Genomic DNA, 22,969 nt, shown 5'->3' with positions numbered 1-22,969 from the left:
TATTTAAGATTTTTTAAATTGGGTCTTATTCTTAAAAGATTATTAGATCAAAGGGAATAGATGTTTGTACAGTTCTGATTACATACATTCATATAGATTTTCAAAAATGATGAGCTAATTTATACTTGGCAGGTGTTTATATCTCTCTGAGAACCTTCTAAAATCCACCCTTCATCACGTCACTTCTGTTTCTTACTTGTGGGGCTAACAAAAATTTGCTCATAATGCCTTTTACGACTTCATCCAAACTTCTGATAAAAATGCGGTTAGCTCCCAACGGGTTTGAGCTCTATGGCACTATCTACTCATTTTACTTTAGAACCAGTCCACAGCCCCCTGTTCACAGGACGTGATGAGAGGCATTTACTAAACAAAACATTTGAAAGGCTGGGTCCTGATTGCTCAATCTGAAATCATTATTATTAGAAGAGAGGGAAGTGAGTTTGTTATGTTAGCCTGGCCTTCTCTGTGTCACCTGTTAACCTCACATCGCATTATTTCAGCATTAGGCTTTCCCTTTGTGATCAATTCTTTGGCTCTGGTTAAACCCCAGCGCTGTTTTCTTTTACTCTTCTCTTTTTCTCCAGGCATGTCCTTAGACTTGGTTTGTGCATCCTGACCCTATCTGGATGAGCTCAGGCCCCCTCGAATCTGTTCTGAGTGTACTTCCCTTCGCCTACCTGTTGTACATGTTACTTTTAAACCTAATCTTAACTGAGATGTTCCTGTAGTCAAACTGGTTTCTTTTTGATCTCCTTCCTCTTTTTTCTTCACTGGGTTACTCATGACTGTAGAGTTAGAATTTCTGTATCTGAGCTTTTCATCCTTAATTTTCTCTAGACTCAATCTTATGGATTGCTTTACATCTCAGAGTAAAACCTACACAAGTTTCCATTCACACTCCATAATTTTATTTTCCAGTTCATGAAATATTTATAGATGTACTGTTTCCTTCCTGTTTTCTGGGTTTTGAAAGTAAAATAAAGATATTAGGACCTACACTATTCATGATTCAAGATTAATCACTCCTCTGAATGTGAATGCTAACATGGTATGTACACGTTATAAATAACTTATAAAGTAACCAGAATTATGAAGTAGATGGATAAAATTGTCTGTAATCAAACCACCAACTGATTTCACTGTTAACATTTTAATGTCTCTATTAGTCAGAAATAGGGGTCTATTAAAAAGTACTCTGTTCTCTCCATTTTAGGCTGTATTTACTCTTAAGTTGTCAACACACAGAATTGGCTTATATCTTATAGCTGTAGACCTAAAGCTACATGTACACAATACCAGCAAAAGAAGGAAGAGAGAAAAAGTAAAAGGAACCCAGGGTCCATAAGAAAAGCTAAGTTGTCTTCTGAATCATGGAATGGAAGAAAGCATGTAGTACATCTTAAATGGTTCTCAGGAACACAGTTAAGATTTTGAAAGTTTGCATTCGAAACAGAAATCTGCTTTACCTGGCAAAGTTCTCGTCCTTTTGAATTGGCTTAATTCCATGGAAATCTATAAAAATAACCAGAAAATCAGGACTAAGTTTAAGTCTTAAGTTCCAAGAGCCTCTTTTATTCCTTTTCAAAAAAATTATTAAGCAACTACTGCCTACCTTTCTGAAGAGGTACTTCTTTTCAGATCATGTATGTTTCAACTCTACTTACTTCTTTGTGCATGGCCAATGTAAGAGCTTCAGTCATCCACTTATTCTGCATATGTGAAAGTTATCAGATGCCACTAGAGCTGTATCTGTTTAATAATGTGCAACTCTATGGAAAAAATATTTTTCTTTTTCTTTTAAAATCATACCTTACTTATGTCTGTCTACAATACAAACACACATTAGTGTAGGAGATTATAAATGTCCAAAAAGCTGTAAAGTAAATACAACAGAGAGTTTCCTGATTTTGCCTTGATTCCTCCGTGACCAGTTTTGGGCTTCTGCTCCCAAATGTTCCCTTTCAGGTCCCCCCACGGGTTATCCAAATGGAAGTTACCATTTCCCGCATACTGTCTGTCTTCAAGCCATCATAATTGGCTAATCATGTCCACATGACCTGAGTGGGGCTGGTCCTGGGCCATTCTCTTCTGGCCTCAGAATTGTTTTAGTCTCGAAATATTGAGTCTGAACAGGTGGCTAGGCTCATTCGGGTTTTTCCCCAGTACTCCTATAGCTAAGTTTGGGGTTAAGAGGCCTTTTCCTTTTGGGGGGCAAAGCTGTGAGGATGTAAGCCCAGAAATTGCTGGAAGCTCTCTCCCACCTTCTACGCAAAAAGCTGTTGGACAGATAGAGAAGAATGAAGCCGAGCTGATGGTGTTTGAAAGCCCTGTCTGGATCTTTCAGCAGTTCTGTCGCTCCTGGGAGCTACCCTTCGATGGGTTTCTGATTTTTTACAACCAAAAATGTATGGCTAATCATGTTGATAGAGTGCACTTGCTCTAGTAAGTGATTGCTTAAGTAAGTGTCTTGTTCTTAAACTCTCAATTTGAGAAATAGTTCCCATTTAAGGAAACATTATTCTTAGAACTTCCACCAGTTTAACTGCATTAGTCAAGGGTTGAAGATAGTCTCGAGTCACCTTCATTCCTGTTTGAAAAGAAGGCAGAATATAAATTCTCTCCTTTCACAGCTAATCAGACTGATGCCAAAGAGAAGACATGACCTGTTCAGAGCGACCCAGCTAGTTTGTCGTGATGTCAGGGCTAGGACCCAGCTCCCTTAATTATCTGTCTAAAGTTGTCCTGAGTTTAAAGGAAGTTCAGTGTAATAGACAACAACAGAAAAGAGATCACAATATTTTCTTGTGATTTTAATTGGTATTGGTCCATTTCTCTTTCCCTTTCATAGCTCAGTTCATTCATAAATTACTTGATGAGCATCTATGTGCCAACAGGCCCTATATAAGCTGCTGGTTACACTCCGAGTGCAAAAAAGGGCCATTTTCTGCACTCAAGAAGTTTAATATGTAGTAATGGGCTGGAAGTCATTGCAACCATGCATGATTAAAGTGACCACGGAGGTTGCAATGGAAGCACCAAAGAGCCCCACCCAACATCTGCCAGGGAAAGCTCCCAGAGGGGATAATGTCAGGAACTTATCATCACCAACCAGGCCCAATATCTCTTTCTTTATTATTAGCCTTATCTCTCTCAACTCTCTTAGTCACATTTTTAAAAAAATACACAAACTTCATTTGGGGCTAGGCTCAGGAAAACAAGAAAAGGTAAAAACACCTTGCGTCACCTAGGTAAAGGTAGAAAACCACAAGTAGAACAGAGAGTCCGTTACAGAGATGTCTCTATCCACTCCACCCCTTGGCCATCCACAACTGCTTCTAGATATGCTGCCACTACTCCCCATCAGTAATGCCAGATTGTGCGTAGGGCAACACCAGCTTTGTAAGAGCACGAGATGAGAGTTCTGTGATCAGATGCGTTGATGCAGTAATGCACACTTGTTCTCTACTCGGAGATGGAAGAGGAAAGGGGAACTGCTTGCTTCTTTCCAACCCTCCCATCCCCATGTGAATCCGCCTCTCCTGGATTCACATTATGGTTGTGGACCTTTACCCTCTGTTCCCCCGTCTGCTGTGTTGCTTTTGTTCCCCTCACGTCCTCCCACTCAAGATGCCAAAACTGTTCTCCATTTAATGCAAGAAGTTGAATCCCACACCACGTTCTGTGAGCTACTAGGACTCTGAGGAAACCAGGGTTCACGAAACATCTTTGAATCATTTTTAACTTAACTTTTCTTAAACTTACTTAACCATAAGATGCCTTTTTTCCCCTGTACCATGTTATGAAACTTCAGAACCCACGTTGACATACCTGACTCTGATAAAGAAGTATGTTATGTCTGTCCTTCCAAACATTCTCATATCTAACTTAATCTTTAAGCAATGTTGTGCTATTCCTCAAGTGTTTGTTTTTTTTTATTTGCAGGGCTTTTATACACTGACACAATTGCTGAGTTCTTTCACATAGCTCACCAGGTTTTATTAACATCCTCAACAACCTTGTGAAAATGACATTATTTTTTACCACAATTATAGGTGTAGAAATGGAGGCACCAGTCATGCACAATTGCATGCGTGGTGACTTTTGGTGACTTCCCTGAGGTTATGTAGCTAGCAACTAGGTTAGTTTGAGTCCTCTTACTGCATCTTTACTCTTAAGAAAATACACAAAAAATCAAAATTCAAGATACTGAGAAGATTCTGAAACTGGGAATTGTATCCAAATTTCACGTGAATGTTCAAAGCAGAGTAAAATGAAGCTCTTGTGAATCAGTTAGATGTCAGTAGCTAACTGCTTCCAAATGAGATATGTTCACTCTGTAGGCAGAGGGCCTACAGATAGAGAAGGAGTAAGAACAAGCCAAGCAAAGCATATTGAGGGAATGGACTTTGGCACAGTTCAGTTGAAGGCCAGCTAATATTAGGGGCGTCGGTAGGCATGAGCCAGGAGAATTAAGTTGGAGCCCTGTTGGTTGGCCATCAGTTTAGTGCTTTGGACTGATTCTGATTAGGCAATGTGAGCCAGCAAAGTTTTTAGTTGGGAATCAGGGTGAGGTCTGTCATACTCTTGAGTTAGAGTAGTCGGGAGACAGTCTGGAAGGAACATGGAAGACAATTGCCATGGGAAGAAAAATGGAGGCATGAGATCATAGAAGAGACTCTGTAGGGCCTGGCTATGTAAGTCACAGTGACCGTGAGATGGAGCACTTCACTATCATTTCTAAGCAGAGGCAGGAGAGGCCTGGACTAATAACATAATCACATAATGACTGGAGCCATAGTGTGTTAACATGAAGATGGTAGAGACTCTGATGAAAGTACCTTGTCCATGAAAAGGGATCGATGATTATTTGTGGAATAATAAATGATTTCATTTGGTTATATGATGCTTCAGTATTACATGATAGGAACTGTGATGTATTTCCTCCTTCTTTGCTACTATAAGTTTATAGAATGAAGAAAAGGGTAGGGTTATTCCACATCAGAAAAAAGAAAATTATTTAGCACATGCTCAGTGCTACTGCAGGGAGGTTGCCCAGTCTAAGAATGACTTGTTAGCTGAGTGTGGAATTTAGGAGTCAGACATCAGAGATGTGGTAGGGAAGTGTAGACTTGGGTCCTAGGTTTGAGGCCAGAACTCTGATAGTTTGCTAATAGCATGACATTGAAACATAAAAAAAAGGTGCTAAAAGAAGGATTTGTTTAGTATTAACAACAGATCACCTTTTACACATAGTTTTTATCACTATATATTTTCACCCAAGCTAATGCTATTCTAACAATGGTGGTGGAAAGAGCTTCATTTATGCTATCTGGAAAAGCAAAAGGTTTCAAATTCTCTGCTAGATAGTTGAGGGCTAGACAAAAGGGCAGTATATTAAAAAAAGATAAAGGACAGACCTGGAAAGTAATTGTGAAGTTTGAATTGACCATTCATTCAGTTTCACAAAAGTTGTTAAGAAAAGATGATACAAAAATATTAATATATAACATATAGTCATAAATATGTAGGATACTACCCCATTTCTACTTTTGCCCCATATATAATTATATCTAATCTTCTTAATTCTGTTGGGTGGGTACTATTATCTTTATATTATAGGTGACACCCAAGAAAAGTGACTATTTTGCCCAAGTTCATCATCTAGTTACTAACTCGAGGAAATCACCTGGAATAGGTTTTGAAACATTGGGATATAAAAACTTATTTTTCAAGGAGCAGAATCAGCATCCAATGTAGGTCTGCTCAACTGCAAAGCCTTTGGAAGTTCAGCCTGATTTTTATAAAATGGTTCAGTCAGTCTTCCTTCCATTTCACCCAAAAAGAATGGTGTCAAATTATCCCTGGAAAACAAGGTAAGAACAGGCAGTTTGACTTGAGAGATAAATTCTGTGGTAAACACATTTTCCTCTTCACTCCCTGCAGAAATCGCCCACACCTAAAATTGTTTTCAGGTTGAAACCGGTCTTGTTACTCTTTGCAGGGCTCTTGTTAATTTGTTTATGCATTCGTGTGTTAGAATTAACACATTTACCCATTATCTTTACCAATATCTTCCAAAGATATCTACCCAAAGATGTTTACCTGGTATGGTCCAGGTGCCTACTGTCTGCGGGCACTGGGCTCACCACTGGGCTGCAACCAGGAAGCCTACAGAAGCCTCAGCACAGTGGAGGTTACAGACTGACGAGCTATTACATACTGACCCGTGGCAGGTGCTGGAGTAGAGGGGTGCTTGTCCCCAGCCTGGGGGAGTCAGAGGCAACTTCTTGTGAAAGGTGATCACAGAAGAATGACCTGAAGAGAGAAGATGAAAGAAGCAGACATTGTAGGGGGGCTTGTGTGTATCTGAGGATGTATATGTAATGTCTAAGTGCTTCTTCCGTGTGTAGCATTGAACTCTTAAATTCTAACAAGAGCCCTATGATGTGTGGTTATCTTTAGCCTCAGTTTACAGATTAAGCAGGGGAGGCTCAGGATTTGGATCTGCCCCTGGCCGCACAGACAGGGACAATATCAGGTTTAAAGCTTGACTCCAAATCTTGCTTTTTCCATTATATCCTGCTGCTTTCTGGGATGACGATGTTCCAGTCTCAAGCCTCAGACTTGGTACATGGAGGTGTCAGAATGAAAGCATCTAATTATCACAAAAGCGAATTATTAAATAGATAATTTCTGCTCACAGCTAGCATTCGATAAATGAGACTTGAACTTGAATTGAGTAAGTCCAGCAAATCCTTTGGACACCCAGCTTATCCTTTATGTGTCCCAGGCTTCTAGTCTGTGGAATAGATTAATAATAAATCCACCTCCCAGCGTGCACTCAGAGTGAAATTAGGTCACTCATGAAGCTTACATAGCATCGTACCTGACTAAGTGTTCCATCGTCCATGTGCTACATACATAACTTTTAGCATAATATTAATATTTTGTGTCTGGTGGGCCATTTATCCTCTCAACTGATGTACGGGCAAGTATTGTAACTGAAGGTTGCTGTGTCTTTATTAATGGGGTTTATAAAGTCTGGCTAAATGATAGTTTTTAGGTTTATGTTTATTCTTTGTTTTCTTTTCAAGACTGATTATTGGGTACTCTATCACTGTTTCAGTATGGGACTCACAGTGAGGGAAATTAAAAAACAAAACAAAACACTGTATTAAAGCCAAATGTTGATTGAGGCAAAATCTAGGAAGGTTTTGATTCTTTATTTTAATTTGATTTAATTTAATTTTTATTTATTTATTTGACAGACAGAAATCACAAGTAGACAGAGAGGCAGATAGAGAGAGAGAGGGGGAAGCAGGCTCCCTACTGAGCAGAGAGCCCGATGCGGGCCTCGATCCCAGGACCCTGGGATCATGACCTGAGCCGAAGGCAGAGGCTTTAAACTACTGAGCCACCCAGGTGCCCAAGGTTTTGATTCTTATACCCATTTAGCAGTAAGTCATACATTGCATATTGCATTTGCCCATGTGTCCAGGAATGATAAACTCTATGAAAGATCTTGGGAACTGTGCCTGCCCGGTCCTAGGGTTGGTAGTCCACTATGGGAGAAGAGACCGGGATGGGGAAACTCACATTCCTCCAGAAGCCAGGAAGTTAAGGAAATGAGTAAGGTAGGCGGCAAACTGGAGAGTGTGCCCTTGTGTCACGGAAGGACATTTACAGTTAAAAATAAATAAATAAATACCTGTGGGCCAGACGTACCACATGGCAAAGGCTCATTCACAGTTTCTGAAATGCAGGAAGAAAGCAGTGGCTCTTAAGCACGGAGATGTGTGTCATTTCCTCCGCAGATGTTTATGGAGAGGAGTGTGGTGCCCTGGGTTAGGAGCAAGGGCTCTGGGCTCCAGTCAGGCTTTGCCGTTTAATAACATTGACCTTTCCGAGGTCAGAGGAGAAGGGTCCAAGCATTGGCTGGGGAACCAGGTGCGGAACGTTTGACTTGCTGGCTATGTGACTCTGGGAAAAATTTTAAACCCTCCGTCTGTCAGTTTCCTCACCTGAGTTTTTCATGAGGGTTAGCTTAGTTCATAGGGTGAATGACAGGACGGTCACTAAGTTTTCACAGGTGTCAGCTAACTTTGGTAATTTTGTTTAAGGACCTCGTATGCACCAGACACTGTGCCGGGAGCCGGGAACACAAATGTAATAAGGTAAAATCCATTTTCAAGGACACGGAGGTTAGGCTCTGGTCAGTGCCAGGTGGGTAGAGAGTGCAAGGAGCCCTGACGATACGTTTCATGGTGCTGAGAGAAGGCTGCTCGGAAGAGTTCAGGCTTCTGGAAACAAGCTTAAGTATGCACACAGCAAGAGCTAAGAGGCAGTCTGTGTGATGCCAGGCAAGTCACTTTCCTTCTCTGTTGCCTAGATTTCTGGTTGTGTCAAAGAGGGCAGGTTGAATTAGCAATATCTGATTTCCCTGGTAAGTGGCACGCCTGGAGGTATTTCCCGGCTGGGGCAGCGTTCCTGAGCTGCTAGAAGGATGATGGAGAGATTAGGGAAGAGAGCTGTAAGGTACGAGGCCCTGGGGCTACACAGGAGAGGGGAGAAACGGGGTAAGGAATGAAGTTGGACATCGAGTGCCTGGACAGGGCTGAGGCAAGCCTGGGGTGGGGCGTGGGGGGCGGGGGGAGCTTGTCAGTGGGACACAGTCTTTGGAATGGCTTTTGTCTGTGAACTTGGCTCTTTTTCACCAGTATCTACATGCGGACCTGTGACTCTGCCCTGTCGTTGAAGTGAATGTCAGCATGGCTCAATCTGTCCTTCGCAGCGCCTGTTAGGTAGACTAAAAGGGACTTTCTGACAACAGGACATCACGAGGACCTGGTTTATCTGAAGCACACTCTCCAGTGTAAAACCTTGGGCTTTGGATTCAGGCAGATCTTTGCTTGGGCACTAACCAACTGTTGGTCGTAGCTGCTAAGAAGCCAGCAGGGAGAAGGAAAAGACAAGGCAGAAGCTCAGAGGGTTGGAGCTGGAAGCCAGGTTCTGCCCCTTCCTGACCCGGACACCTTGCATGTGTCATTTAGCCTCTGTGCTCCTCCCACTCATCCGTATAAGGAGGGCAATGCCTCCTGCCTCAGCTTTTTTGTGAAAATTAAATGAAATGCCAACTTCTGAGAGCAACGTCTGAGAGAGAGGGCTCAGGTTAGAGGAGCCCCAGTAGAAGCTCAGGATTGGGAAGAAGCAGTTACCGGAAGGATGCGGGGAGCGATGTTAGGGGTGGGGGAGGAAAGAAGCGCAAAGCAGACAAAGATGCGGGTGTCTGCTGTGCCCGCCCCATACTAGATGTGAACTAAAGCAAATGAAAGCACACAAACTGTTTAGCACTTATGTGCTCAATAAACAAGCCCCGACTCTTAGAGAAAGGACTTGAAAACCCCCGTTCTGCTTGAGACTTCTTCCAGAGGTGGTGTTATCCCAGGGGCCATCTGCTCTAATTAAGACTTCACAGAGCTGAGGAATTTAGTGCCCTAACCTCAGAGCCTCTGGTACACTTGGTGTTTTGTTTGAGGTTGATGCATTTGGAAAGATTAGAGGAGGATGAATTCTTTGCCAGTTCCCAACTAGGCAGATGTGAAGCGTTTCCGCTAGAATATTTTTGCTCTCTGGCACCGGGGGTCAGAGATTAAATAATTTGCCACCAGACAGATGTTCTGAAGAGCTAATTAAAAAACTGACAAGTACCCAAGACCTCAGATAGTTAGATTAATATGCTATCCTCTACGGGAAGATTACAATCAGTGCAGCTTAAAATCACTTATTAAATGGTACTTCCAGAAAGTTCACTACTGAAATAAAAAGCAGTGTCATTAAAGACATTTTTAATTGTACAAGTGTGTCTCAAATGTGGACGCACATTTTAAAGAAATGGAGAATCTTTTTAAAAATATCCATGCTGGGCCCCATCCCAGACCAATTATTTCAATGCCCAGGAGGAGGGCCCTGGCAATAGATCTTTTTCTTTTTTTTTTTTAAACCCTTCAAATAATTTGAATATGCAGCCAGGATTGCGAACTACTGATTTAGAAATAAAATTATTTTAACATCTGTCTTATTTCTGGAAGACATTGCAGTGTAATGTATGGGAACAGGATAGGAAGTGGAGGTCGACCAATCTTGGCTGGAAAGACAGATTTGACTGAGATCACATAGTGTTCTGGGTAAGTTACCTAACCTTGTTGAAGGTTAAAGTTTCTTTACCTTTAAGATATGGCTTAATAGCCGCTGCCTTTGGCTTAGGTCATGATCCGAGGGTCCTTGGATCGAGCCCCACATCGGGGTCCCTACTTGGCAGGAAGTCTGCTTCTCCCTTTCCCTCTGCCGGCCTCTCTGCCTACTTGTGCTTTCTATCTCTCTATCAAATAAATAAATAAAATCTTAAAAAAAATAAAATATGGCAATTAGTTTTTAATAGATTTTTTATGAGGATTGGATGTAAGCATTATTTCATAACTAATATTTCATAACACCCACTATATGCCCAGCATGGAGTAGACACTCAACACCAATAATAATAGTTACTACCATTTGTTTTCACTAAGATGCTTTGTTAGGAATTTTAAGCCTTTTTCTGAGGCATGCTTACTGATACGAATGAAAAGGTTCTGAACAGAGACACAAAGACGGGGACACATACACCTAACACAGTCCGCGCAAAAGAACATCTTGTCACACTGCAGTTTGAAAATAAGTCAGTCAGATTCAGTCTAAGTGTACATATCCTGAAAGTCATGGAATATATAAATTTCCTCCTGGAGACTTTACTAGCGTCTAGAAAAAATGCAAATAAAACCCCCCAGGTCGTATTTTGCAATTAAGCCCGCAGCGGTGTGTCTTCACTGCACCTAGAAAACGTGGACTTGGCTGTGTCTGCTTGGATGCCAAGTAGCTCAGGCAATTACATTGCAATATAATCGCCCAAAGGGTCTGAGCCTGTAGTTGTGCCAGGCAGGTTTGATTATCCAGGCTAGCCACGGACAGAAGGAGAGGAAGTTTGCTCTGTCTTGCCATTCTTCTAAGCCCTTGACTGTGACTTCAGTGGTGTGTAGAAAGACAGTAGGACCAGCAGTACAAATCAGCTTTGCTGGAGGCCCTGACCGAGGGCTCTTTTTTTTTTTTTTCTTATGCTGGAAACATGTTCTCCAGACATACTGTTCTTATTTATTTGGGGAATTATTTTGGAGGAGCTGAGATGAGGGTCTGGCTCCAAGCGTGTGCTCTCAACATTTTATACCTTGCTTTTTGTGAGCGTATGGTAAATACTGTGGTAGGTATTCTTATTGACTCTTCTCCCAGGACTCACTTGTGGCCCCATGACTGACTAGTGTGTGTCTTGAGGTCAGCCAATCACCCTGTCACCTCAAGTGCAAAATGAAGAAATAGAATACACACACTCTTGTGTTCTTCTGATGATTCAATGAGAATATTGTGATAACATTTATTGAATCTGTATGCTGTGCCCTTGTCTGAGTATTTGTCTAAGTAGTTCATGTGTTCTAAATATGAATGTGTATTAACTTACAATCACCTGTAAAGTAGATTTCTTAATTTCTTGATGACAGATGAGGACACTGAGGCATGGAGAGTGGTTAAAGTAATTCTTCCAAGGTCAAGTTTGGCTTCCTGCCTGTGCTCAAAACACTACATACCAGGCCTTTTCGTAGAATGCATGTGGATTGATTGCTCCTCTTTCAATTAATTTCTTTCTTTCTCTCAGATTTTATTTATTTGACAGAGAGAGAGAGAGAGAGCACAAGCAGGGAGAGTGGCAGACAGGGACAGAGGGAGAAGCAGACTCCCTGCTGAGCAAGGAGCCTGATGTGGGCCTCGATCCCAGGACCCTGAGACCGTGACCTCAGTCAAAGACAGACCCTTAACCAACTGAGCCACCAGGTGCCCCATTAATTAATTAACTAATTAATTAATTAAGTTTTTAACTGTAAAATTATTAATTATCTTTGCAGGCAAATAGATGTTTCAAAGCTAACCTAAGATGGGTTCACCAGTGCACACTGTCACTGCAAAACAACACAGCCTGGGAGGCTTACACAACATAAATTAATTTTCTCACTGTTCTGGAGGCTGGAAGTCCAAAATCTGGGAGCCGTCGCAGCCAGGGTTGGGAGGGAGTTCTCCACCCCATTTTTTAAAAAAAGATTTTATTTATTTATTTAAGAGAGAGAGAGAGTCCTCTTTCAATTTCTAATCTAAACTAGGTATGCCTTGGCGAAAACACCATGGTTCGTCCCATAGGTATTTTCTAAATACTTACTGATAGATTAATTGATCAAACGGAGTGCTAAGGGCCTCTCCAGTTCTGTGTAGTCACGGATGCGTATCATACTGTGTCTGTTGACACTTCACCTGAAGAAAACCCTCAGTGACTCTACCTGACCCCTTTAGCATTCAAGACTCCACAGTGGTCCAGTGCAGGATGCCTTTTCCCACCTCACCACATACCGCCGCCATTTACATGAACCTTGCTAGTGTTAAAGCTCAGTTAAGGATGGGACTTCTTTTATCACCTTTTTCTTGGTATGTCTACTACTTAGTGGGAATCTGAATAATATCAATTGGACGGGCAAATGAATGTCACTCAGCCGTCTTGAGCTGCCGTTGTTTATGTTTTTCGTATATATGCACCTGAAAGCAGGCACTGACAGTCCGTGGCTCTGTTGGTTTCCTTTGTCAATAGCCCTATCCCCCATGACCTCATGTCCTAGCCCTGACACCAGTTAGCCTCTACTAGGTGTGTTAAACTTCACAAACAACTTTAGCAGCATCGTCTTCTCTTTTACTAAAACATTCCTACGAGGCTGCCACTAATTGGGCTTAGGTTTTTGTTGTCTTCCTCTAATGCTGATGAATTTTCATACATTTGTCCACACTCGCATTTCACTCACCTCATTAGTAGAGTTTGTCAAGGTGCACACTGAGGAAAGAGCACCCTACTTAATTGGCATGCTAATATGAGTGGAGGTTTAAAGGATACTACTGACTAGTTTAACTTAACATTGTATGTGTAGGGGGGCCTTTTAATACTTAAAACGTGTTTTTCCTACCACATGTACATGTTTTTCTTCTAATATATGAAAGAGCAAGAAACTAAGATTTATTTAGCACCTACTGGGCCTAACACCATGGTAATAACTTTTATTTGTTATTGCACTTGATCTTCAAAACAATCTTGGAGAGGAGTATGGCATGGTAAGAGCCATGCTTTGATGTTAGCAAGATGTAGGTGTGAGTTCTGGCCCCAACCCAGGCACTTTGTGATCTTGGGAAGTTCCTTAATGGTGCTGGCAGGCCAGGTCCAGGGACCCAGAGAAGGTCCATCAGGACTAGCCCAGAGTGTCTTTGGCTGTGCATAGGATGGGAATCAAATGTGAGCCAACAGGAGATGAGAGCACTGTTTATTGAAGATACAGAGAGGAACAGATACAGACAGAGTATCCAGGAGACTCAGAAAGGAAAGGAGCATGAGTCTTGTCTTTGTTCAGAGTCTGGGGGTTTTTTACTGAGGTTAGTGATCTGGTGTACATGCCCTCCGAGGCATCCAGAACTTGGTTAGAACAGAGATAAGGGCCCAGGTGTCATTCCTTGGATCTAGGGTTCCTTCGTGTCAAGATGTCTGGAATACACATGTGATAGCTTTGACTGGTCATCCTCACCTGGTCCTTCCTTAGGTGGGATCTGTTCTAGAGAAATCATTAAACTCCTTGTCCCTTACAAGGACATAGACTCTTTGCATCCTGAGGCATGTGTAAAGTGGGGTGGGGTGCAGGTCTTATCAAGAATAGAAGCAGGAAAAGGAGCAGAAAGCAGATTTTTATGGAATCCTTTGGTTTCCCTGTCTCATTAATCTACCTAAACAGTAAGTTTTCTTATCTGTAAACAGATATATTGATATTCTATGTTTGGTATTTGAGGTGAAATTTTATTGTCTCCTTCCCTAACACAAGCAATAGTCAAATGGGAACCCAAGTGTTGGTTTACTAATGGTTGGGCAAGCACCTTAAAACCACTCAAATGTAGGGCTTCTTCGGTGAGATGAGCTGGCCCATGAGGCCAAGGCCTGGAAGGCTGAGTGAGGCTGCCCATTTGCACTTCCTAGAACTGGAAGCAGTAGAGAACCTGGGCCAGGCTTCTAGTTGGTCACATAAAGCAGACCATAAGTTGGTCAAGAGCAGCTGTTGAGTTGGGTCTCTCCCAAAGAGCCAGGCCTGTCTAGATCAGATTACTGCCTGAGAGCTGATAGTTCAAGTGTGACCCCCCAGGCATGACACCAGGAAGAGGAAGAGTTGCAGGAGGCTTGCCAAGCATGGGCAATGACTTGAAGGCCCAGTAACCCACCCAGGAGGAAATAGGACAGAAGGAGGCTGATCTCTGTGGACTGGCTTCCATGGAATGAGGCACATATTTGAGCCAAGGTAGCAAGGCCATCCCCAGGCCTAACCAAACAATAACAAAAGAATCAGTAAGAAAAAACAAACTCTTACCTTACAGGGCTTTAAATGGGATTAAGTAAGATTATGTGTATAAAGTACCCAGCATGTATACATTATACAAGCTCCAGTGAGCACTGTTCCCTGTGAGGAGAGGCAGTTTTTCATTAAGTACATATTGTCATCAAGAGTGTTGCGTAGATGAGGAATGGAGGGCTTAGAGACATGAATTCTGGTCTGGTATAAAAACCACCACCAACCAGGATACAACGAACAAGCCAAAAAAGCAACTAGAATTTCACCTTGTTTTAGATTTAGAAAAAGCATTTTCTCTAAGGCTCTGTAAATGAGGGAAATAATCAGTCTATTTCCTGGAACTCCAGAAATTACCTTAAGCTTTTGTAGCAGGTGAACTCAGGACTGGACTTGAAGGATGGGGAACATGCTCATGAATGTTTACATCTAGTGCCATTAGCCATAGATACCAATTGAAAACCATCACTACCTCTTACATTTTCCATGTAGTATGGCTTCATGCAGTGATCTCAACATACATACAGAATTCAGAGATAAGTAGTTATACTTCAGATTGGACAAGGTCTTGTAGTGAAATAATTTTATAAAGTCCTTATCTCTTTATATTGACTATGAGAAAACACTCAGAGACGTTCTTTACTGACTTTGACTTTACTGGAGATCAGCAATTTGACTTTACTGGAGATGAAGGTATTTTTGTTTAGTATGCCAGTAGTGAATATTCTGTATTTAACAGTTTTCTGATTAGCAGGGGGAAAAAAAAATTAATCTAGAGTAACTGAATAAACACTATACTTTATTTTTTAAATAAAGGGGCAGAGGGAGAGAGAATCTCAAGCAGACTCCATGCTGAGCACAGAGCCCAACATGGGGCTTGATCTCACCATCCTGAGATCATGACCTGAGCCAAGACCAAGAGTTGGATTCCTATTTGATAATGCTATCCCAGCCCTTCAATAAACAATGTATCTTAGATTTAAATGTTTGCTCCATATTTTCCCCAAATTGAAGCTTATTTTATTCTTGAACAGCATATTCAAATTCTGATTTCATATTTTCCTTTAAAGAGTTACATCCATCTGGATTGTCTAGGGAATATAACAGTGATGGCCCTAAATTTCAGTGGCCTAAAACAACAGGGTCGTAACTTTCACTCGTGCTACATACATCCTCATGGAATACTTGGCTTCTCTTGATCCTCATTCATAGACCCAGGCCAAGAGAATTTCCATCTTGGTGCTTCTGTGATTGCAGAAGCAGGGAGAAAAGAGCATGGTGAATTAAGCATTGCCTTTTATTACTTCTATATGAAAGTGAGACACGTCATTTTTCCTCCCAGTTCATTGTCCGCTGAAAGTCATATGTCCATGACTCACTCCAAAGATGTGACGAGCAGTGTGCTCCTACCATTTGATCTAAAGGCAGCCAGCCACAAAGTGCCTGTGAAATCACTGCTGACCCCTAAAAGAGGTTTCTTATTATTCTTATTTCCTATCAAGGTCACAAAAGTAGTCTGTGGCAGAGGGCAGTTATGAACCTAAGTCAGCCTGGAGACTTATGTACCTCACGTAAAATTATGCTACTGTGTAAGATTATGTAAAATTAGAAAATCTCCCTCTAACTTCCCTCTAAATTCAACCTACTAAAAGGAAGTGAGCCCACTAAATATGATTTCTCCTGAAGGACAAAACAATTTCGTTTGTTTTTGTGAAGGACTAAAAAGTAAGGCCTTGGAAGGAATGAGAGTAAGGGGATGAGATAGAGGATACATGGATAGGGTATAAAAGAGGTATTTAAAGGAATTGCCAAGAAAATATTACCCTTTGTCACTTATAGAGCCCTGCTCTGCCATTATTTTAGAATATTGATAAGAAAAGCTGTTTGTTTTTTTCCCATCTGTAGGAGAATATCAACATTGATGAAGCCTCCAGGTGCCTGGTGAAACATATACTTGCAAATGAATGTGACCTAATGGAGTCCATCGAGCCTGACATCGTGAAGCCCCATCTCACATCACCCAAGATTGTCAACTGCTCCAGCTGTGCCAAATCCTAGTAGGCTTCTTTGCTGGCATCTGATGGAAATAATCCCAGTATCTCATGTCTCAATTCTTACCAATTTGAGTAAATGTCAGGTTGGGGATACACACGTGGCAAGCCAAAGATCTATGCTGGTACCTTTCCTAAAAGAGAGAAAAATAGCCAGTGTTCTTTTTTATGTTTCTGCCAGCATCAGCACAGTGTTTACAGGCTTGTTAAATATGTAGTCTGTCTTGTATCCAACTGCAATTCTGTAGGGCCAGCATTGGCCCTGTTACTTGTTTCTTGTTTCTTGAAATCAGCCAAGGCCTCAGGTCTTTAAGAGAAAGGGGAGAGGAGCAGACTAGCTGTCAAGTTGAGCACTGGTATTCACTTTGCTCTGGTGCCTTTGTCCAGATTTCAATGCATTCTCTGCTGGGCTGACAGGCCTATTAAGTAGAAACAGTTTTTTTCTCCAGAGATGACCTCCATTTTCAACAGACCGAAGAGTTGTCTCTGATGTAGCCCTTCAGAGTCATGGACATAGGTTTTCTGTGCTTTTGTGGCTTTTATTGTCACTCGCCTTGCCCTAAATGTCGGTTTAACTGAAAACTATATGAACAGACCTGTCTCCATATGTGCCTTTCTGCTAGCTTTCTCTGACTCAAGCTGTGGGACTCTTCTGTTCATGTAATATATATTATATATATTTTCACAAGTGGAAAAGAAAACATTAAAAGATGCTGTTTCCCTATTTCTGAAAAGGCTGTAAGTGTCTTAGTGTTGTGATTTTTTTCTTTGACTCTGTGTCCGTGGCTCTCAAGACCCATTTCTAAAATTTTGCTTCAGAAAGGGGATGAGAAACATACACTTGAAAGAACTTCTCTGGGCACTGTTATACTGAGATGAGTCTGTCTATTGTTCATATCAGCTTCTAGGCCAATCATTGTATCTGTACATTCTTGGTTAAGCAGAGGAATATATTCTCATATTCTCCGATCAAGAAAGGTACCACACTCATTGACATGCAAAGAAACAACTTAAATATGCATGGTACCATTTTGGTTTACACAAGGGCTATGGTGCTGATATGCTGTGGGTAGCTACTACTTTTTTTTTTTTTTAAGATTTTATTTATTTATTTGACAGAGAGATCACAAGTAGGCAGAGAGGCAAGCAGAGAGAGAGGAGGAAGCAGGCTCCCTGCTGAGCAGAGAGCCCGACTTGGGACTCGATCCCAGGACCCTGAGATCATGACCTGAGCTGAAGGCAGAGGCTTTAACCCACTGAGCCACCCAGGCGCCCTAGCTACTACTTTTTAATGGCATTGAATGGCACCTTTGAGGGCCGTGTGGGTGGCTCAGTGGAATTACTGTCTGACTCTTGGTTTCAGCTCATATCAGGATCTCAGAATCATGAGATGGAGCCCCACATTGGGCTCCGCACTGAGCATGGAGTCTGCTTGGGATTCTCTCTTTCCCTCTGCTTCTCCTCATTCATGTTCTCTCTCTCTTTCCAAAAAAAAGGCAGCACTGACATAATACACTCACAGGAACTTTATCTTTTGTAACAGATGTTTTTGAGTGTTCCGTCCAGATATTATCTTGGCATTCACTGTTTCTATAAGCACCAACCACTCAGATTCTTATTATAAGTATTTGTGACTCATTTGCTGAGGGCATTCTCTGGCCTCTGAAGCACTTGACACATGAGGCAGGTAGGTGAGAAATTCCAGGAGTGAATGTCGCCAGGAGCAGCTCTCAACCAGTGATAGTAGGAATTGGGGGTTGAGTAGCTTAGGTTCCTTGTCCCTCACGAACAACATTCTGAGTCATGCTTGATGAAGTCTCACAAAGTCCCCAGTGGGGTTACACTCCTGGTTCTCACAGGGGAAACCTTCTATCTGACTCATCTTGCATGGGCTTCCTTTTCTTTTTTTCCTCACTTCCTCTACTGGTCCTAACTGAGTTCACTTCCCAAATAAGCTACTCTCATTCAAGTCCTTGTATCAGGGTCTTATGGGAGCCCAAACCTAGCCTAAGTTAGCTGAGACAAAGATGGCCTAAGAAGCAGATTCTCAGCACCAGCTTCTTGAACTGAATCATTCAGTACCTGAGTGGCAACAAGGACTCCATTGCTAGTAAACAATGAGGTGGAGCTAATCCCTAGTAAACAGTAACACCATAACTAGTAAGACTCATCAGGTGGATTGGGATAGAATATTGGAAGGAAAGAAAGTTTATTGCTCTTGTGTTTGAAAGACAAGAGATTGTAGAGTCAGTTAACTTCTAGAAACTCTGTAGGAGGAAACCTTATAGTCTTGAGTCAACCAACAGTCATCTCAGAATTTGGTGTAAAAGCTTTAAGACCTCCAAACAATAATCAAAATGATCTTCATTTCCTTCAGCTACAGGATAGAGAGGATATACTGAAAATCAGGCCCAAGATTTGATTCTAGGAGAAGCAGACTTTTAAAGAAGACTGACTTCACAGAGCTTGCAAGTCCCCTCCACTAAAATCAGAATTCTTGTAGGACAGGAAATAGACACTGAAATATAAAAGGAGATATTTGGGTAGATAGTCTTAGGAGTCTTGACCCGGAAGAGTCTTCTGAAACTGTGGCCCAGAAAAAAAGGTCCTTACGCTTCCCTAGGGGAGAACAACTACTTGCCACATCAACACTCCAATCTGAGGAGGATGTTTTATAAGGTGATGCTTTCCTTCTCAAGTTCTGCTCCCATCTGCCCTCATTGCTTCTAGACAAATAACTAAGATCAAGTCTCAGTTCGAGCAGAGTAGAAAAGTAGCAAAATTCTGTAATGCGGGATGAGATGGATTATTAATCAAATGAACCACAGAGCCTGGCTAATAAGTAAGTACTTGTCCCTCAAGAACAACATTCTGAGTCATGCTTGATGAAGTCTCACAAAGTCCCCAGTGGGGTTACACCTCTGGTTCTCACAGGGGAAACCTTCTATCTGACTCATCTGAGTAAGTACTGGTAGGAATCTGAAGAATGTTCCCGATTTGGTCTTGAGATGCAATCAGGGAGGACAGAATGTAGCACCAGATGATGGATAATCTATTTCTAGGAGAGCACTCTTTAATGAGTTAATTTTTAACACTCTGGCAAGTGAACTTGGAGCCGATCCCAATGTGCTACTAGAAATAGCTCTTTGAAGCTTGGAAACAATGTTGGACTAAAATGAATGATGTGGAGATGCCAGAACTACCCTGGCAAAGTATTAGAGGAGAATTCCAAGGTCTCAGAGAGGCGGGCATATGATAATGTATTTATTTTGTGATGTCAGAGAAACTATCAGTTCATTACGTTCCTCCGGAAAGCCCAAAGACACCCCCTTCATGAAGACAGTAAGAAGTGTCCCCACCAGAGGGATACCAGCATTGATGAGAAGGTCAGCGGTGGCTCTTCTCTGTAGCAGGTTTGAGACTGTAAGTATGTTCCTGTGTTTCACTGGGAATGACAGCGACATGGCTAAGACTCACCATGTGGTACTCCTCTGACCCGATGCTGGTATATTCAGGGAGGGGTCCCGGAGAGCATCCAAGGTCGAAGTGGGAGTGAAGCTTCCTACTCTCACTTTCAATAACCAACGTTAAGAAGGTGAGCTTCCTCTCATTACAAGCCCACGTTCTGCAGAGGTCTTGATAATCCCACCAAGGGACACGGGTCAAGGTTCGGCTGAATCTACAGCTTCAGCTGTTGCCTGATTACTTTTGGCTCCTCGAGCCCACAGGCCTGTTGTTGTGGAAGGTGGTTAGGTTGCTACACAGGCAGGGGTAATTTGTCCTGATTACCAAGAGGATAGAATTGCTGCCAAATAACAGAATGGGGAGGGGTGTGTCTGGAAATCAGGGGACTCCTGGTGGTGCCTCTTGATGCTTCCCTGCTTAGTGAGAACTGACAGGGCAAGTGACCTGATAACATCTTGATGAGGACATGTAACCAGGGCCTCACACTCTCAGGAATAAAACTATCAGTTCTTGCACCACGCAGGGACCCTAGCCTAGGAGCAGATAGGTCAGGGGAATGGAAGTGGTAAAGGAGGAAAAGGCTGGGTACTGAATATTATCTCAGGATTAACTACAGCAGTGGAGATTATAGCTTGTCCTACCAAGCCTTTATTATAAGTTCTCTATTTCTTTCTTTCTTTTTTTTTTTTTTAAGATTTTTTTCTTTATTTATCTGACAGAGATCACAAGTAGGCAGAGAGGCAGGCAGAGAGAGAGGAGGAAGCAGGCTCCCTGCAGAGCAGAGAGCCTGATGTGGGGCTCGATCCCAGGACCCTGGGATCATGAACTGAGCCGAAGGCAGAGGCGTAACCCACTGAGCCACCCAGGTGCCCCATAAGTTCTCTATTTCTGTCTCTCTCTCGGAACTATGACAAATAATTTCCCTAAAAAAAAAAGAAATCAGTGAAAGGGGAGACTGAATTTAACATGCAGTGTAAGTGAATCTGAGATATGCAAGACATAGCAAGGAAATGCCCACATCTCCTCAGCACTCGGCTTCTGATGGTAATCCCCTACAGCTCTGCCTGAGCATTCTCCAGAAGCATGGGCTGTATTTGCCATGCATGCTGGACAGACCCAGTGCCACAGAGTTAGCCTTGCCAGGAGCAGTCTCATCTGAGGCTGACAGAGAGGTAAGTAGTCCTCCCCTCCTCAGGTGGGATAAATCTGAAGCTTACTCTAGGAACTCTCAGAGCCCCTGCAACCCTGCCCCGGGACCGGGACCGAGGCAAAGTTTCACACAGTGCTGACCTGCTCGTTATCACAACCTTCCTGCTTTCCTTTTCTGCCCTGCTTCTCTACTCCTCTGCCAGTACTTCTAAGGATCATCTCCCAATGAAGAGATTCTCATTTTTAAAAAGATTGTATTTATTTACTTATTTGAGAGAGAGAGAGTGCGAGCAAGCAGAGGGAGGGAGAAGGACAAGCAGACGCCATGCTGAGCACGGAGCCCAACACCGAGTTCGATCTCACCTCCCTAAGATCACGACCCCAGCTGAAATCAAGAGTTGGTCTCTTAACTGAGTGACCAAGGCACCCCAGGGAATTTGCATTTTTGATTGAGCTTCAACTGCTAATAGTTCTTAAAACATCAGGTCATTCAGGCATTAATTTTCATTACCATGGAGTCTCTAATTCACTGCTTTTCTTTCTTAAACCTCCACTGAAATGTGTTGTCTAAAATATGCATGGTAAGATTAGAACTGCCCTAATCCACCACAGAAAATTGTTTTTTACACAGTCTTCAGAATGAGTATCTATTGATTTATTGACTCCCTTACTCCCTCAACAAATATTTATTGAACAATGACTATACTCCCAGCATTCAGCTAGACACTTCTCTGGATATACAAATAACCAAGTTGTGGTCTCAGATCTTTTCTTTTTATTTTTTCAGCAAGAGGATCCTATAACCTTTAAAATAGCGAAGGCTTCACAATTTTGCATGTCATGCCTCCACAGGTGCCATGCTAATCTTCTGTGTATCATTTAAATTTCAGTATATGTGCCGCTGAGGTGAGCACCATGGTCTCAGATCTTCAGGTAGGAATTCAAATATGTAAACAGTTTACCATATATCAAGAGAGAAGTCAAATGTCCAAACCAAGATATCTCTTTCAAAAAATCGGCTGTTTTTTTTTTTTTAAATATTTTATTTATTTATTTGAGAGAGAGACAGTGAGAGAGCATGAGTGAGGAGAAGGTCAGAAGGAGAAGCAGACTCCCCATGGAGCTGGGAGCCTGATGCGGGACTCGATCCCGGGACTCCAAGACCATGACCCGAGCCGAAGGCAGCCGTCCAACGAACTGAGCCACCCAGGTGTCCCAATCGGCTGTTTTTAAATGTAGAGACTGCAGCTCCAATTGTGTTTGAGGAAACAGACTATATGCATCTACTCTTCTCTTCCTGAAACACCAGTTCTAGCCACACTAGACTATTTTGTTCAGCTAACACTTCCTTCTGTTGACAATATTCTTTGCCTATTCCAGCCTGGAAATCCTACCCTTTCTTCATGGATTGGCCCAATGGCACAGCCCTGCAGCCTTGTAGGTCTCTCTAACTCAAATCTCTTTCCACATTTGCTTAGCTCTTGTCACATGCTGTATGATAGTGATACAGTCACTGTTATTTATAGAATACACACCATGGGTAGTCACTGATATGTAAGCTTTCCTTTATTATGTCATTTAATCCCCACAACACTACAAAGAATTATGCATTGCCTCATTTTACAAATGTAGAAATTGAAGGACAGAGATACTGAGCAACTTGCCAAAACTCACACAGCTGCAGACTGGCAAGGCAAAGATTCCACCCCTGAGAGCCTAATCACAATGTCCCTGCTCTGAACTGTGACACAAAACCCTCTCCTCTTAGATTTCTGGAGGGGGCACTGTTGGAGCACAGAG

At 42.2% G+C, this 22,969-nt stretch overlaps 1 protein-coding gene and 1 non-coding gene across 2 annotated transcripts in view; one reads left to right on the top strand and one right to left on the bottom strand.

The window, feature by feature from the left end:
- Positions 1-17,286, top strand: part of RAB38 (RAB38, member RAS oncogene family) — a 57,704-nt gene extending 40,418 nt beyond the window's left edge. Inside the window, exon 3 of the mRNA XM_059391599.1 lies at positions 16,410-17,286. Within this exon, the coding sequence (XP_059247582.1) occupies positions 16,410-16,562 (153 nt within the window). The 3' untranslated portion in view covers positions 16,563-17,286. The remainder of the gene's footprint in view (positions 1-16,409) is intronic.
- A 4,690-nt stretch (positions 17,287-21,976) lies between these two features.
- LOC132009432 (U6 spliceosomal RNA) lies at positions 21,977-22,083 on the bottom strand. The gene has a single exon (XR_009401922.1). It is a non-coding gene; the product is annotated as a U6 spliceosomal RNA (small nuclear RNA).
- Between the last annotated feature and the right edge of the window lie 886 nt (positions 22,084-22,969).

Source organism: Mustela nigripes, chromosome 1, assembly GCF_022355385.1.
Source record: "Mustela nigripes isolate SB6536 chromosome 1, MUSNIG.SB6536, whole genome shotgun sequence".
NCBI classification, from domain to species: domain Eukaryota; kingdom Metazoa; phylum Chordata; class Mammalia; order Carnivora; family Mustelidae; genus Mustela; species Mustela nigripes.
This window is presented reverse-complemented; position numbering and strand designations above follow the sequence as displayed.